Below are 17,887 nucleotides of genomic sequence, written 5' to 3' on the forward strand. Positions count from 1 at the left end.
TCTTGTCAGTACTGTCCATGTGGTGCCCATAGAACTTGAGACTGGGATGCTTATTAGTGCCATGCTATATACTGTAATTGTAGCATGTGCAGATCATCCCATAACACTTAGCTCCTGGATGCTGGTCTGAATCATTAGGAACAAGCATTATGAGTGCCATAATAGCACTGGAATTCCTGCAACTAAAAAGGTAACAAATTTGGCTTGTACTTCATCGACAATCACTTACACTTAAGTGATTGATACTTGATTGGAATCTGTAGACTGCTGGGCTTGTGCCATGGGACTTCTAAGCAATTTTGATGGGTGGAACAGACAGGGAGGCTGTAGATTTTGGCAAGCTGTAGTTCCCATTAGTCAGGCTGACTGTATCTGACACTGGAGAGTCCAATTCACCAAGATGAAGCTTACTTCTCTAGGCTTTGGCTGATGGCCCAATGATATTAGCATGAGGAACAGGAGAGGACCAGTTTACATTACATTGTGTTTCCAATGAGCAAATTGTTGAGTGGTTTACTGAATACCCTGTTGATTTTTGGGGGCAGACATAAAATTCATGGCAACTTTTTTAGAATTTGAGGGAACTGTAGGTTTTTAAATCAGTAACTGTTAACTATTGACTTTCCTAATAGGGAAATGTGGACTCTCTTATAGGGTGGCAGACTGTGTTTGTAGCTGTTTAGTTAATATTTCTCTCCTGCAGGTTTTCTTGCAAGGGGTGCTGGCAACATACCCTGCTAAGGCATTTCCAGACACAGCTGTTTCTAATATTCGGAGGGGTCCCCACAGAAACATTGGGCTTACTCTGAAAGTTCTCTGGTACAAAGGAGGAAGTGTCCCAGAGAACAGGCCTTTTCCATGTGGGCGGACTTTCTGTCAGAGACTTGGCTAATGTTATTCTCTCTGATTGTCTCCTTGTACCTTCCCTGGAGGTGGGAGTTTCTAAGGCAGAAAGATTTGATGTGATGAGAAACAGCTACAAAGCTGAAGGGAGAGAGACAGTCTGAACAGAATCATAAGATAAGAGGATATTTGGGGCATGGCAGAAATGAGTTGAATATTATGGAATGGAGATAAGGGAGAAGAGATGAGAATAGAGGAATGAGAATTAATTAATGAGAACAGTTGTTATTTATAGGTGGGAGTTAAAAGGTCCACTGAACGCCAGGGAATCTGTCCTTTATGTAATGCCTGTGAATATGTGGAAACTTTGTAAAGGCAATTCCATCTCAAATGCACTGGGGGAGCTGACAACCAGCAGTTTGTGAATTATTCTATCTAATGCACAATCTATTATTCCCCTGCTCTGGACAATCTTTGGGGTGTGGTCCAGAGAAAATAAGTAGAGCAGATGGAAGACTTCCTCTGGGGAGAGTTCAAGAGCTCCCTTAAACAAAGGCAAGATGTGAGCTTCCCCTTTTATTCTTTAAACAATCTTTCTGAGAACTACCTTGGAAATTCTCTGACTTAGAGTTTCCAACTAATTTCTGAAACTTTTATGTACTCTGACCAGTTTTATTTTTTAAAATATAAATGGGTTCGAGCTTAAAAAAAAAAATCATCAGGACAGTTTGTGACTAGCTGGGTGGTGCAGAGGATAGCAAGCTCTTGTATCATTCTTTATTCCCTTAGTAAACACAGATGACCAGGAGGGAAGGCAGATCAGGAAAAAAGACTATTATTTTCAAACACTGTGTTCAGATGTTTCTTTTTATTAGCCATCACACAAGGAATTAGATTCATTTCAAACAGTTCATTTTCCCACTCTTGTCTCTGTAAAATCATTACTCATGAATGGTTTCTTTGTTGAAATACCGCTGACCTCCCATACTGGAAGGGATAAGAGGGTGTTAAAATATAAACTTTTCAGTTTGTATAAAGTGTGGAAGAAAGGGGACATCATTTTCCCCAGGAGCAATGTCCTTTTTCGTTCATGTCCAATAAGCATCTTATGCAAGAAGCTTTGTCAGCATAACAGCTCCATGTGTGTATGTATATGTGTGCACATATGATTAACAGCTCCATGTGTGTATGTATATGTGTGCACATATGATTAACAGCAAGACACCAGCAGTTTTTAAAATAAAATTCTGCAACATGCCCACACTCCTTTTTCCAGCCCTTTTCTGCCCCCTGCCCCCCAACCCGGGAACACTAGGATAGGTAGAGGAGGCTTGTCCTGCCTTAATATATGAGCAGATGATGATCTTTAGTTCTTCAGCTAGGCACTGTTTTCATTTTACCAAAGCTGATTATTTTATCTGTAGTTTTAATAACAAGCCAGCTTATTTGCTGTTCACTACCTGATAGAAGCAAATAAAAAAGATTGCAAAGTGGAATTAAGAGGATAAGAAAGCTCTAGGGCCAAAGAAGACTTTTGCTTTAATTAATAATTTCAATTTACTTGTAGAATATTTTAATGCTAGAGTCCAACATCCTGTATTAAAGGAGCCTGCACCCCCCCCCACCTCGCTGTAACTGCCAAATTGGAATCTCAGAGAACAGAAATCATGCAAGCTTGAATGAAGCTTCGAATTCTCTACTCCCAGTGCTGTCTTGTTTTCTGTACATAGAACTACGCTCCTCAGGGCTTCTCCAGCCACAGCCTGGCATTCCTTCATTAGCCACATGTTTCATAGACCCATGAAAGATTGGCATTTTAACCAACAAGGGGCTATTGCAATAAAGTTGGAGTTTCGGGCATGTGATATTTTGGAAAAACAGGTAATTCCCAGGGTGTGAAGCTACATGATCTGCTGGACAGAACATTTAAATTTACCAGGCTTGTTTTTAACTAAACTTTTGATTTGTTTAGTAAATTTTCCCCCAGTTTTAGTGAGGTATAATTGATAGATAATGCTCCATTTTTAAAATTTGTGAATGGGATGTGTACTTAGTATGCTGACGTGGTGGTGGTAGTGAGCTTGTGTGTTTGTGCACAAGTGTCTGTGATTTTTTTTTTTGTGCATAATCCTGTCTTACTATGCATCAGCTCTTCACTAGATTTTTCTAGAACTGTTGCAGAGGGCCTTAAGTCAGGTAATCTCCTATATTCAGAGCTCAAGTCAAGTTAGAAAAAGCCGTGGCCCAAAGAAAGCCTACAAATTCCTTGATGTTTCAGATAGAACAGCCATTCTTTCAAAGAGGAGTTTGGTAAGCTGAAGATTAGGGGGCCACACTGGAACTGGACCTGCTGTGAACTAAAGGTGTAAAGGATTTTCTCTTCCTATTAACAGCAATGGGACAAGCATAAGGGGGCCTTCAAATTCTCACGCTTCCTCAGAGGATAGATTAATTGGCATTGCTTCTGAATTTGTCTAATTGCTTTTATGGCAACACCCTAAAAAATACAGCGTGCTTTCTCCTGCTAATATGATTAAGTGGACAACTGGAAAAATAATTCTAAGTAATTTTAAGGAAATGAGCAAAAGAATAAAACTGAGCATTGTTCATGAAAAATGGATAATGACAAGTAAACATGGAAGGTGGCATTTGATCCCTTCAATTTTGGTATTTATTATTCATAGTTATTATTCATAAATTCTAGCACAAATGTTAGACCTGTATCCCAGTAGACATTTGCATTTTATTTTAAGTTGATTTCTACCTGCTTTTGCAAACAAGGATTTAATAGTTTGGTTTGCTCCCCCCCTCTCCACCCCCCTCCCCGTTCATCTCTTGCTATAGATTGTCTTTTTCTTACACCAGCTTCTGTCCCTTTCATACTCTTTATCTCCATCATCCATCTCACTCCCCCACCCAAGATTCATTCTCGTTCCTTCTCTCTCCACCCCCTTCTCTTTAATGTTTCAGAAAAAAAGATTTCTAACATGGAAAAGTGATATTTGAATAGATTCCCCTAAGGCAATCAATTTACTTTTAATTTGTCTGGAACTAAGCTTTTCTTTGTTGCAACGAGGAAGGATTGAGACTGTTGTAAAATTTATTAGCTTCCAGGAAGATATTTGAAATGAATTTTTTTTAATGATTGTGCTGTTTGCTGTACCCAGAAGCGGTGTCATCGCAATTACAGTATTCCAGATGGTTGCTGAAGTTACACTGAAACATCAAGATAATGCCAGACTTTTCTATGAGGCTTTTGTTGATAACAAATAGTCCAACCTAGGCATCTATTAACAACCTAGGTAGTTAATAAATATCAATCCCTTTGACACCACCTAGCTGATGACATGACACACTATCCTTTTGTATCATTGTCAAAGGCAGTGATTTGTTTACTGACTGAGCACTGTATTTTTCAAATGTGAAAGAAGCGATTGGAGAATTACTAATGTTGTTCTTAGCTTCTTTACCAAAGTAGTATGAACATTATGGCAGTCAGAATCTTGAAAGAACTTAGAAGTTACAGTTGCAATATTTTTCATGGATTTATATATGGCATTGTCTGTTCAACAAAACTGAATGTCCTGGGACTTGACTGAAGGAAGTGTCAGTTCCTGTTAGGAGGAACACCAGCTGCTGGGTGCCTTTTCTCCCTCCGACATTAAATTTTCATTAAAAAAGGGAAGATTTTTCTCCTGGTTAACACACCCTGTCTCTTCTTTCAGTACCAGCCTTATTTGTGTTCTCTCCAATGCCCAGAAGCTCATGACCAGCATAAAAGTAGCTTTTTTTCCCCCTCAAGCAGATGATGTGTTAGCAGTTTTCTTATTTTCCAGGAAAGAGTGGAACCAGGTTGGTATTAACTTCAGGTTCAGCACTACTCGTCAGCATCATCTGAAGGCTCTGTTTTCTAGCTGCATAACTACCTGTGGAAGTGTGAAATGGTCTGACTGTTTTTAATCTACACAAAGTCAAACGACTGGTTTGAACTCTTCCCAGCAGTTGACGAGGTGTTGTAGATGTCCAGCAGATAGCGCCTGATGGACTGAATTCTGTGCACATCTTAGAATGAAATTTTTGCAAATGGCCTCGCTTTGCTTGGAGTTGTAGTCTCTGTGTTCCTCCTATTGGAGAATGGTTCATTGGCCTTATAGGATACCCCGTATTTTACTTGTAAAAATCCTTTTTTACATGGCTTTAACGCACCCAGATGAAAGTCCAGCGTTTGTCAGATCATTTTCTCCAGCATAGAAGGCAAAGTACAGAAATTCCAGTCTAGTCAATCTCTGCTTATCTCCGTCACTGTCAACACCTCTTATTTGTTAGTCTCCAGTTTCCAGGCAGCCTTCTGCTTCATTTCCTTGCTCCCCATGCATCAGCACAAATGATTTATGCTTATACACATCTTGAAATCTCTCCTTTATGGATTGAATTGAATTGCGCCTCAAGTACAAAAATGAAAACCCCAGGAACTATTGTGATTGCCCAAATTGCAACTTAGATCGTATGATTATACATGCCACACTATCATCTATCATAAATATTAAATTCTCAAGTACTTATACTTCAATATGTTTTAACTTTGTCTCTTTGACCAGCTCGGCACTAAAGATTCCATTGAAGATAATTCAATTGCTTTAGATTCTGAAAGGAGCATCTTTTTAATCTATGTTCACATTGCACTGGAGTAAGTGGATTTCAGGTGCATAGACTGTGAATTAGGGTAGAAGCCTTTGTGTCATTTGACTTCACAGAGGCCAAGTACTGGTGGCACTTGTTAACTCATGCTGATCCATCAAATGGTCTAGGAGAAGATTGGGATTCATCAGTCTTTCCAGCCATCCTTTCTGTCTCATGGTAAAACCACACTTTTCAAAATTCCTGTCGTTTCACAAGTTAGCCAGCCTGAAATTCATACCAAATTGTGCTAATCCAGGTTGACTTTTCTCCCTGCTTGTCTTCCCTATTTAGGCAACATTACTTTGCTCTCTCACCCCTAGGCCTTCCCGAGGAAGCTCCGCAGACATTTTCTCTCCTTTCTTAGCCCATCAAAACTCTCCTATCTTGGATTCCCTTTTCCCAAGGCTTTGGTCTGTGACAAAAGAAAAATTGATGATCTCATTTTGATAGTGAATACTCTTATTGTAGCAGGGACCTTTAATGTCAATATCCAGATGATGGAAAAACATGGGGATTTCTCTTCATGTTATAAGAACTTTTGGATAACTCTTCTTTGGCATCTGTCAGATAATACCACATAGATGTTTTGAATGCCAATCACTGTTCTGGCATCCTACCCCTTCTGCTTGTTGTCTGTCAGGCCATAGCACTGTAGAAAAGGCAGCTAACAAGCAGGCGCCTAGGGAACTAGACAACAAAAAGCCTTCGGGAGGAACTAAAATGGTAGAAAATTCTGGAAGAAAGAGGAGGGAGTGAGAAAGAGACAAGTAGCTGTTTGTAGTATAATTTTTGATTTAGTTTTTGTCACACTAGAGTACCCACAGGATAACTTGGTATGATGGGTTCATGAGTCTCTAGAAACGTCTCAACTTTCACTAATGTATCCTTGAATATTTTACAGAGAGCATATCTAAACACCCCAAAGAGAAGCCCAGTCCTTCCTTAAAATGTCAGTTGGGGGCCTCCCCGGTGGCACAGCGGTTGAGCGCTGGGCTGTGAAGCTGCCTGCATCCTCTGCAGCGCTGGTTCGATCCCTGGCCACCGGCGCCTGCTGTTCCCCTCAGCAGTGTATTTGGTCAGTCTGCCTGTTCTGTTCCCCGCTCTGGCTCTGGTGAATCCTCTCACCCTCCTGTGCTACTGACTGTACCCAGTGCTTGTATAAATAAATAAATAAATCGTTAAAAAAATGTCAGTTGGGTCAAAACCAAGATCGAATGTCTAAAACCTACATAGTGCCTCTTGCTCTCCCTCCCTCCCTCTCTTCCTCCTTCCCTTCCTCCTTTCCTTCTTCCCTCCAGCCCTCCCCCCTCCTTCCTTCCTTTCCTCACACCCTTTGCGCTTCCTCCTTCCTTTTCCAAGTAAGCCCATTGCCACTGTTTGCCTTATTAAGTTATAAAAATAGGATGGATGTTTTTTCCCTGACTCAACAAGCCTTAAAATACTTTTAAGAACTCTTTCCAGGATAATTCTTTAGTGATTTCCTGGCTGATTTGACCTGAAGCATTCGTTTTACCATGTGTATCTTAATTTGTTTTGCCAGAAAAAGTCAGCATCTACAGTCGTCTAAAAACCTCACCATAGATCTCATTTTGGCCTTATATTTTATAGAAGTTAATAACAATTTTGTCTGATGCCAAGAAATCTTGATATTGGAACAACACATTCCTTTCATAGTATAGATGTTCCTGCTTATGGTATTGTTAACTGATCATAGTATAGGCCCCATTAACTATTGTTAGGATTGAAAACTCCAAAGTACATGGCAAATGTATTTTCAACCGGACATCAAATCATAAGAAACCTCTTTAGACTCTGCATATATTGTGTAGGGAACTACTCATAGGCTAAAATGCCACTTGACTTTAATATTTCTCAAGTACTACATTTATTTTATTGCCACTGAAAAGGCTTAGTTTTCTTTTTTGATTTCCATAGTGTTCCCATTAAATGGAATAGGTATTTCCACTATTAGGTGTTCTATCCATGGCTCAGTCTCTGGTTTATTGGTCAATAGTATTTGTTCTGTTGTCCTCACTCTTTCCTGCACCTTTTTCATTCAATGAAATTAAACTGTTACTGACTCTGTGGTGGACCCTTTGCTAGGTTCCCTGGGTATGGGAGGGAACAAGACAGAAATAGTGCTTTGCTCACTTAGAGTTTACAAGCAAGTGCAAAATAATTACATTAAACAGATAATTACAAGTATGGTGAGTGCTATAAAAGGGATCTACCTCAGATCTACCTCGGTGCTAGAAAAGGGACCAGGGAAGGACTCAGAGAATTTATTTATTTATTTATTTATTTATTTATTTATTTATTTATTTATTTATTTATTTATTTATTTATATAAGCACTGGGTACAGTCAGAAGCGCAGGAAGGTGAGAGAATTCACCAGAGCCAGAGTGGAGAACAGAACAGGCAGACCGATGAAGTGCACGGCTGAGGGGAGCAGCGGGTGGCAGGAGAGGTCTGCGCGCCATGTGGGACCCTCGCCGGAGGCCGGGGATCGAATAGGCGCTGCAGAGGCTGCGGGCAGCCTCCCAGCCCAGCACCCAACCGCTGTGCCACCAGGGGAGGTCCGACTTACAGAATTTAAATTTAAGTTGTGACTTCAGGGATAATGTTACCAGTTATGAGAAATGTTCAACTGCTGGTAATAAAGATTCCCTCTCCTGCGAAAGAAAGTAAATCAGTGGCTTAACAAATGGGAGGCTTATTTTTCCTCTTACGTAAAAGGTCTAGTGAGGTGGGTCTACAATCTCTTCACTATCCAAGAGTCCTTATATTTTTCTCTTCTGTTACCCATAGTACATGACTTCCACCCTCAGAGTTGCCTCATGGTGGCAAGATGAATGCTCTACATCCAGCCATTATGTTTTTATTTCATAAAAGGACAACGTAGGAAGGGATGAGAACAAATGAGTCTCCCATCTAAGTTACCTCTCCCCTTTTAAGGCATTTTCTTGATGTTCCGTTCCCATAACATTAAGCTAATCTTAGTTAAATGGCCGTCTCTACTCAGAGGCTAGGGCATGTAGTTCTTTTTGCTGGAACATTGGCAAGCCTAACAGACATGGGGTTCTGTTTCTAAATATCATAGATATGAATATTTGTTCAGCAGTTCATTATGTCTGCTCCGATGAATAGGAGTTAGGTAGGTCAAGAGGGATCCTTCTCGGCGGGTTTCTTGATTAGGTGTGTGTGTCCAATTTTAATAGCACTTAACCTCTTATAATCACTTCCATTATGGCTCACAAAAACTGGCCCTGCTTTGGTCATAGATTATTTTGTTCATGGGGTGATGAAGATTAAGCTAAGTGGATGTATATGAGTACAATCCAGGACGTTTTTCTGATTTACTCATCACTTTCTTGTAGGTTATGTTACTACTGCTACTTAGAAGTAACTAACTACTTGAGCTGTTTGGAACTGGAACTCACTTTAACTTTCCCTTTCTGCCTCATTGATTGCAGATCACTTCTGAAGTGCTAACACATTGCTCCTGTAGCTGTTACCTTGAACTATTTTGGGGTTGGCGTTTTTGCCTCTGATCATTGGGTTCTTTGAGTTAATACCACCAAAGTCTGAATAACAGCAGAGAATGGCCAGCATTGTCAAACACATCCATTGTGGCCGGACATCTATACAAACCCAACAGAGCCTCTGAGCTCTTCTATTCTAGCAGGACTTTGAATGTTTTAGCAAAGCCTGAGATGGTGTTTTCATCATTTTCTTTTTTAACTTTGGTTGTGACTGTGGGTAGGCTCTTTCTAGTGTGGAAGCACATTGTTTGCCCACATCTGAAGAGAGAACAGTTCCACGTCCCAAGGAGGGTAGTAATTGCTGCACAAAGTTTTGCTGTTATCTGCACAAAATAACACATTCTGATCTTTTTCTGTTTGAATTACTTCCTTATCCATCATGGCTTAGTCATTGCTGCCTCTTAGGCCTCCTGTGCACTCGCAAAACTGATGCTTTTATTTAAGATTTAAATTTTTTTCTGGAGGGATTTGGGATTCTCTCACAAAGGTTTCCGATGATAAATTGTGACCAAATAAGTACTTACTACAGTCACAATGTAGAATGAGGAAGCTTCTCTTTTTGTATTTCTTGTCTAAAGTTATCTGATCTGTTTCAAACTAGGAAGTCTATGGCCTCGAGATTTGTCTCCCTCTTCCAGTTATTTCCTTCCCTCCTGCCTTCCCTCCTTCCTTTTCCTTCCTTTCCTTTTCCTTCCTTCCTTTCCTTCCTTCCTTCCTTCTTTCCTTTCCTTCCTTCCTTCCTTCCTCCTTCCCCCCTCCCTCCCTCCTTCCCTTCCTCTCTCCCTCCCTCCCTCCCTTCCTCCCTCCCTCCCTTTCTTCCTTTTTTTTTTTTGGGGAAAATTCAAGGGCCAAGTTGAGAAGCAGGGAAGACCTAGTAGCAGATTCATCATTCACCCTTAATCATGTGTACATTTGAATTAAAATTGCCTCCCTTTGTTCATCTGTAGATGATTAGGTGTTTGCATTTCCACAAGTATGTGTTGATTTTAGAATCTTAAATTTTGCTTTGCTTTGCTCATGTCAATACTATCACAGAAAGATGTAGGAAAGCATAGAGTCACAAACAGGCCCAGAAGAGAATGCTAGACAGGGAATTAGGGAATTGTTAGCCTACCTCTATTTCAGCTGGAACCAGCATCTTGACAGTTTATTTGTGATGAGACAAAATAGTTCCTCTTTGGTGTCATACCCCACTCCCAGGCACAGTACTGCATGATGGCAGCCATATGATCCCTACCCATCCCATGCAATTCCAGAAGTAGTCTCTCTGCTTGCTTTATATCTATGCTATTCTTAAGGGGCCTTGTATTGTGACTTTCTCACTTTTAATATACACTAAACTGAATTTTTGAATTTTGAAAAGTAATTCATCTGCAGGATATTAATTTCCCCCCTCCCCTCCCCCCTGCAGGACATTTATGAATGTGGGTTACCCTGTGCTGGGAAGACATTCTTCCCGCCTATCTGTATTCACCATGTTTTCTTTTATATTTCATGTGTCTATGAACACTAAAGCTAGGTTAGATTTTGTTTTAATTGTATTGACACAAATGCTAGCGACTATAGTTTGATACCAAAAGTGATAAGCCACAAGTCACTGCCCTTGGTAGGGATTGGAGGAAATAAAGATACCAGATCTAAAGCAGGGGTGAGACGTTAGTAGTTAATGATTGTCTTAGATTCAAGTCTTCACTTGCATGAGGTAAGAACAATGCACATACTAAGTTCACATAATTAATCTAAGAAAATTGCATATTATTCTAGCTCGTCTAGGATGGAGGTAGGCGTAGTGAGATTGGTGAGTAGACAGACTGACGGCATTGCTGAGGGCACTGAGTTTACCTTTTTCTTTCCCAGATAGTGATTTATTCGTTTAGGCCATGGAAAGCTGACATCAGAACTGTTTTTGCAGAGAAGCTTCTGAGAAGACTGAGTTTCTGCCTCTGGTCTTCCTAAATTCACAACATCTTAGAGGTGTTTGTCGCTAGGATTTCTACCATCCCTCTGTGTGTACTGGGGATCCAAGCACACATTTGAGGCGGTCCAGTGTTGGGAAGGGGCATTTGTACATGGATTCAGGGTGACACATGGGTGGCACTCTCTTACTGAATTGTGCTGAAGAAAAATCTTATCTCTAGATTTGAAGACATCCATTTGATACTAAAAACTAAAAAGGAATGAGAGCTTTATGCTCAGCACTTTGGGAAGATTCTACTAGGTTGTATGTATTTCACTCTGTCCTGTTTTAGGAATGTAAGCAAGTGACCTGTAATTTCAGTCTGAAGGTCAGCAAGGATTTTCTCTTCATAATTTGTCAAATGTCCTTGGTTCGAGGGCTCATGGCAAAGGCCTCTATGCCTTTGTGCCGAGAATGAGGGACACAAAGAACAGGTATCCCATAGCGTTCTGGACAATTCTTTGCTGACTTTCAGGGGACTCTTACAGAGACTTGTAGAAATGGAATTATTGAACTGTTATCCCATTTATACCTCCTTTCCTTCTACCCTTAAGCAAAGCCTCACAGTAATTATTTAGAGTGAGTGCTTGAGAATTTATGAGATAAGCCTCAGAGGTGATGGAAAAGAAACATCTTCTTGGGAGATGCTGGAGATGTGAATTCGGTTCTACTGCAGGCATCCTGGGATCTCCTGGGGAAAGTACTTGATTTGGATAAAACTGACTGTGGGTGGATCTGCTGGAGACTTTTCCACTCATAATGTTTAGGTCCATGCAAAGTGTTTCCCAAGTATGTCCTAACATATTTCTTTTACTTTCGAACTCATTGTCTCCCAGGAACATATGTAAGTTGAATGATGATAAACTCTCAGATGGCAGCACTGAAAGTTTGCAGGACAAAGGCAAAGAGAGAACTTTGATGAATCCTTTGCAGAGCTAGGTGTGCCACCCTCTTGTGGAATTGCTGGAGTTTATAGAAGCATTGTCCCACCCACGTCGAGGGCACTTGCACTGCTGGTGATGCTGCTTCTCATTTGTTATTTGTTCCAACTCTGCCGAATTTTGAGTGTTTTATTCTCCAGCACTAAGAGGGAGCTTTAAATGGCCATCTTAAAGATAAATTGGCAAATCCAGTATGCTGAAAGGGTATTACCTTTTGTTTGCCTTTTAAGTATTGAAATTTGAACTCAGCCTGGGTTAGCCCACAGATAATTTCACTGCCTCCAGTGCCTTTTTTTCTAAATGATGAAGTATATGCTCAATTCAGCCATTATTTCTTGAGCCCCTTCCCATGTATCTCTTCATCAAAATAACTGATGAATGAGACAGAGCAATGCCATGCTTTGCTATGCTACTTACTCTTTAAACAATTAAGAAACAAGTAGACATGCGAGTGTATAAGAAGGTGTGTTACATACAGACAAGTGTCAGGCAAGACCCTGAATTGCAGACTTCTTCCCCTTGCAGAAAAGCAATCACAGCATATATTTTTGACTATTTTTTTGGTGTATACCTTTTCAGTCTTTGCAGTCTCTCGTCTCCCAACCTTCTCTGATCTTGCCCCAAGGTTTTCTGTAAATGTTAAGGTGCCCATATTTTGATGCATTGTGGAGTGTGCTAAATGTGATGAAAGTTTTCATTAAGTTATCCTCATGCAAGAATGTAACATAAATACAAATGGATATGGAAAACTAGGACTATAAAGGAGAGATTAACAGTTTTTCAGTGGATGGGCAGAAGTTAACCCTGGATCCACGCTTTGGTGAAGCCCATGTCAAAAGCCTGTCTGAGAACCTTGACACTTAGTGAACCTGATGTGAAAAGAGGAAAACATGAGTTTTAACTACTGAGATTGTTCATGACTGGGTTAAAGTGATCCATGGAAGATCTGTTCCTTTTAAGATATATGACCCTAATAAAACTGCAGATGATGAAGATAAGTAGAAACAGCCAGTTTGGTATCATTAAGTGATATTGAGCCTATGAGTGATGTGTGCTTGGGGCCAATTGAAGCTTATAGCTCAGCTGGATGGAAGAGATCTCAGTATATTCTTTCCGATGGGACATCAAGTCATGTAAATGGCTTAATGAGTTGGCTGGTGAGACTGGTGGTCAAAATGATGCGATGTAATTAGTTTTCCAAAGAAAGCATGATACCAGTCTATATACTTCAGCACTGTATGTCAGCGATGGGTAGGGTGGAAACGTGGTTGGCACTGCTGTTGCTCAAAGATATGGCCAAGACTTCTCAGATATCCTGACTAGTGGATTCCCTGATTTGTCTCCACTCCCTCTTCTGCTGGATTCAGTTTCAAATGTAGTTGAGTTTTACCAGGAATTGTCAATAAAATTACTGACTCTTATACCTTGACACTCAGGATAAACTTAAAAATCTATTTTTTTTTTACCACAAAATATTTTGCTTTTGATTGTTAAATTTGTCAATAGTGGGAGCAGTGACAAAAATGATAATTACAAAGGGGGGAGTGGGTGAGGTTTTGGGGGGAGATACTACCGCCTTTTAAAAATCCAGTTCTTCACACTTGTCCCAAAAGGCAAGATAGGACTCGCTAAAAGTGCCATTTCCCAGAAGGGCCCGTAGGTACCTAAGAAACCAGAACACTGGGGAATAGCAATGATTCCTGGGAAAAGCTGATGAAATTGATATTTTGTTTTCCCCAAACAGATCAGAATGAAGGATTTCATTGCAGGGAAGAATGCCGGATTCTTGGCCACTCTGACAGGTGCTGGATGCCTCGGAACCCCATGCCCACCCGCTCCAAGTCCCCTGAGCACGTGCGGAACATCATCGCACTGTCCATTGAAGCTACTGCTGCTGATGTTGAGGCTTATGACGACTGCGGCCCCACCAAGCGGACTTTCGCGACCTTTGGGAAAGATGTCAGCGACCACCCAGCTGAGGAGAGGCCCACCCTGAAAGGCAGGCGGACTGTTGATGTGACCATCTGCAGCCCCAAGGTCAACAGCGCGATCCGGGAGGCGGGCAATGGCTGTGAGGCGATTAGCCCTGTCACCTCCCCCCTGCACCTCAAGAGCCCTATGCCCACCAAGCCTTCTGTGTCTTACACCGTTGCCCTGGCGCCTCCGGCCCGCGATCCGGAGCAGTATGTCAACAATGCCAACAATGGGCCTTCTCGTCCCTCTGAAGCTGAGCCCCGTGGAGCCGACAGCGAGAAAGTGGTGCATGAGGTCAACCCCATTCTGAAGGAGGGTCGTGACAAAGAATCTCCTGGTGTGAAGCGTCTGAAGGATATAGTTCTCTAAACCTGAAGGGAGACATACCATGCTGGTTAGCTAAGAAGAAGCAGGAGCTGATCATTTTAATGGCTCACCAATGGTTGGTTCTTGAGTGGCTGTATTTCAGAGCTTTCCCTAAATGTATTGTTTATAAATGACTATCATTCTGTGACAATCCCTCTCGTTTCAACAGGCAGCAGGGGTGTTCAGTTGGAGCAAATTAGCTTTGGCTTGAGTTGTTCATGGGGCCTTGATGTTGGGGAAACAGAGACAAATTCAGTTGTGAAAAGTATTATGTATTAAGTGTTTGAATTTATATATTTTTCTATGTCAGAATTATAATATAAATTACCATTGTTTGTGGAGGATTACATTTAAAAAAAAGCAAAAAAAAAAAAAAAACCACAAAAACAAACAAACAAACAAAAAAATACCCCAAGCTCTGGGCACCTTTAATAAGCTCGCCACTGTTTTTGTAGCGTAGAGAAGTTAACGGTCATTTATTGTGTACTATTCATTGATTCAGTGATGTGAAATCGAGCCCCCAAAAGGTTGTTTCTGAAGCTCAAGTACTTTCCAATGCCGCTACTTTGCTGTGGACACCCCTGCTTTAAGAACCCTTTTGCTAGCTGTGCTATTATTGTATTTGATATTGCAAATTGCTGTGTGTGGTGATGGCAAAAGGCTTTTAGAGGTTGGTGTTTTTCTTTCTTAAAAAAAAATAAAATTACAGACAAAAACAAAGTGCAAACAACTGAGACGGCGATTGAACGAGCAACACCACACCACAGGTTGAGTACTTGGAGGATAGTCATGTGTGGAGGAACCCACGCACTGGTTGCTCACCACCTTACAAAGTATTTTTCCTGCCTTTCAGTCTTCTGCCCAGATCCATGATAGATCATCGCAGAAAGTCATTTTTGGATATTCTGCTATCTAATTTGCAGTTGTCAGAAATACTGTGCTGAAAATTTTATGAGATCCATTTTTCTAAATTTCAGGCCCTGAACAGGAAAGTTGCTCCTGAAGTTATCAGTTCCGGGCTCCGAAATTCCCTGTCTCCAATCATCTAACACTCAAAAAGACTGAATCTATTTTGAGATCTAAATTAGCATCTTTTCAGACACAGACTTCCTGATTCAGTGTTTCCCAATCACAATTAGAATTAGACTGCAAAGCACGTCATGGGCTGGAATTGAGAGCTCCATGTTGCTCTGCATCGTAGGCTTCTAAATGGGGATGGAGTAAACAGTACAAAGTGTACATTTAGGAAAAGACAGGAAACAGGTAAGAGCGTCAATCCAATCATCGTGCCTTCTAAATGGAGACACTTGGACACTTGAAATCGTCTTTTTATGACTAATGCTTTTTAAAATTAAAAATGTGAACAGGAAACTATTAAAATAAAAATCCTTTTGATTTAACTAACTCTTTGCTGTAGGCTAGGAATACACCTTTTTTATTAACAAGTTTGTTACTCACGTTCTTTTTTGTTTGACATTCCTCCGACTCCTTCCTTTATGAACTGTCTGTTAATATTCACTAGCCAACATAGTATTCGTGCAGCCTAAGAGTTCATTATTGAAAAGTAAACAGCTATGTCACCATCGCTCTGCCTTTTTCTTAAAAAGAGTTGTTTCTAGAGAAACAAGTTTTATAGTTCTGTTCTCATTTGTTTCATTTTTTTGAAATGGAATTGTACCCAGAAAGAAGGCTTAGAGGATAGAGCACTACTAGAATGCAAAAGAGGATTTATTTTCTTAAGTTTAGGTTAGATGTCAGCTATCTTATATGTTTTAGTTATTTTTGCCTAAGTTCCTGGTTTTATACATAACTGAGAATATTTTCTTTTACGGGTGGGGGGAGGATTTTGAGGGATGGGGGTGGGTAAGGCAGTGGGGAATGGGGTTAGGTAGGGGAAGAACATTTCTGAAAAAAGAACCTATAGTGAAGCTACAAATTCATCCTTATTTCTTATTCAGTGCTGAATACTACCTCATGCAAAATATTAGTGTGGCTGCAATTTTCCCTCTGAAACTGACACAATTAGGGATCAATTACCATAACATCTTTATTTTGGCTCATTTCATTTTCTCTCCCACACTCGTTTTCCCCCTTCAATTCATTTCCTTTTAGTAATAGAGTTGGAATTAGGTATTTATTTCTCTTTGCAAGTGACTATTTGATTAACACAGTCAAAATTAATTTTTTTCTCTTTTAGTTATAATGGCTGCCTGTAGAATTTAGACTGTTCCTCACCAGATCCATCTTGATATTAGATTGTTAGCTACCACCTCAAGGTCACTTTCAAGTCAGATTTGACAGCTTTTGTGCAGGTGTATTTCTTAGTATGCTCAGTGGGAATAAGAGAGCTGAAAAGATTGCGGCAAGTGGGAACATTAAATATTATGCGGCTGTTGAGCCCGAGAGGCCACTGGCTGCCATGTCTCTTAGCAGTCACGTTTCAAATGGTTGGAGTAGCATTGATTTTGCTTTTCTCTTGATTTTTTATTTTTCTCCAATATTTTTTCAGAATTCAGTTTCAAGACATAGACCAATCCTTTTTCCCTATGAAAATACTTTATTCTCAGTGGGCAGTCAGAGCTTTTTTGACTTCCAAACCCTTTATTGAGCATGTTCAGAGAATTCCCCTCATTAAGAAAATATCTTTTTTTTCTCTACACCTGTCTGATGTATACATCCTCCCAGAAGCGCAAGTGCATCCTAGGAGGGCTTTGTAAGCTGGTTTTATAGGCAGGCTGTGCCTGAAAATAGGGATTTTTCTGCAAGGATCCTGAATTTCCCTTTGGCTCATGTTTCCCCTGCCCCTCCTTTTCAGTGTGTCTGATGAAAAGCCACAAAGGCCAGAGGGTCAAATATTCTTTATTTTCCTTCTCTAAATGTATTACACATTTAAACAGGAGGGAGAAATTTTAGTTCCTAGATCCTAGGGAGTTCTAGTCCATTTGTTCTCATGTCCCTTTGGGGGAGGAGTTGGTATTGAGGCCTGACTCGCTCTGCTAATAACTGCTTTGGGCACGTCCTTGGGCAGGTGACCTTCTTCATGCAATGTAAAGTGTTTAGTTTGCACTGACTGATTGCTTTTCTCCAAATATGGGAACATACTATCTGTAAGGAATAGGAAGAAGGGAGCCATGCTATGTGGACTTTCTTTTCTCTCTTTGGACTAACCCTTGAATCTGTTCAGAATGAAATGTACCATTCCTTTGATCCTCTTAAAGCCAATAGGGTAAGTTACGGCCCTCGATTTAGGTAACGGGCCAAGGGATCCTGCATTTGCTGAAGGGCAGTGGTACTCAAAGTATAGTCCCTAGACCAACAGCAACATCATTGGTTTCAACATCATTGAACTTTTTGATAGGATGATTCTCTGCCCCCACCTGGAAGAACTGAAACAGAAACTCTGGTGATGGGGCCTAGCATTAGGGATCCCTTTGGGTCAGATGCCCACTAAAGGGTGAGGGCTTGTGAAAGCACGGGTTGATTGACCTTGATTCCAGTAGGTTTGGGGTAGGGGAGAGGTTGAATTTTTGCCCAGGTATTCCTGATGCAGCAGGTCTAGGGACCACACTTTGTGTCACTGCTG

At 40.7% G+C, this 17,887-nt stretch overlaps 1 protein-coding gene across 1 annotated transcript in view; it reads left to right on the plus strand.

The window, feature by feature from the left end:
• Positions 1–16,137, plus strand: part of PCDH19 (protocadherin 19) — a 98,035-nt gene extending 81,898 nt beyond the window's left edge. Inside the window, exon 7 of the mRNA XM_037511620.2 lies at positions 13,709–16,137. Within this exon, the coding sequence (XP_037367517.1) occupies positions 13,709–14,307 (599 nt within the window). The 3' untranslated portion in view covers positions 14,308–16,137. The remainder of the gene's footprint in view (positions 1–13,708) is intronic.
• The last annotated feature ends 1,750 nt before the right edge of the window (positions 16,138–17,887 follow it).

This window comes from Talpa occidentalis, unplaced genomic scaffold, assembly GCF_014898055.3.
Source record: "Talpa occidentalis isolate TD23 unplaced genomic scaffold, MPIMG_talOcc4v2.1 talOcc4.15, whole genome shotgun sequence".
Taxonomy (NCBI): Eukaryota; Metazoa; Chordata; class Mammalia; order Eulipotyphla; family Talpidae; genus Talpa; species Talpa occidentalis.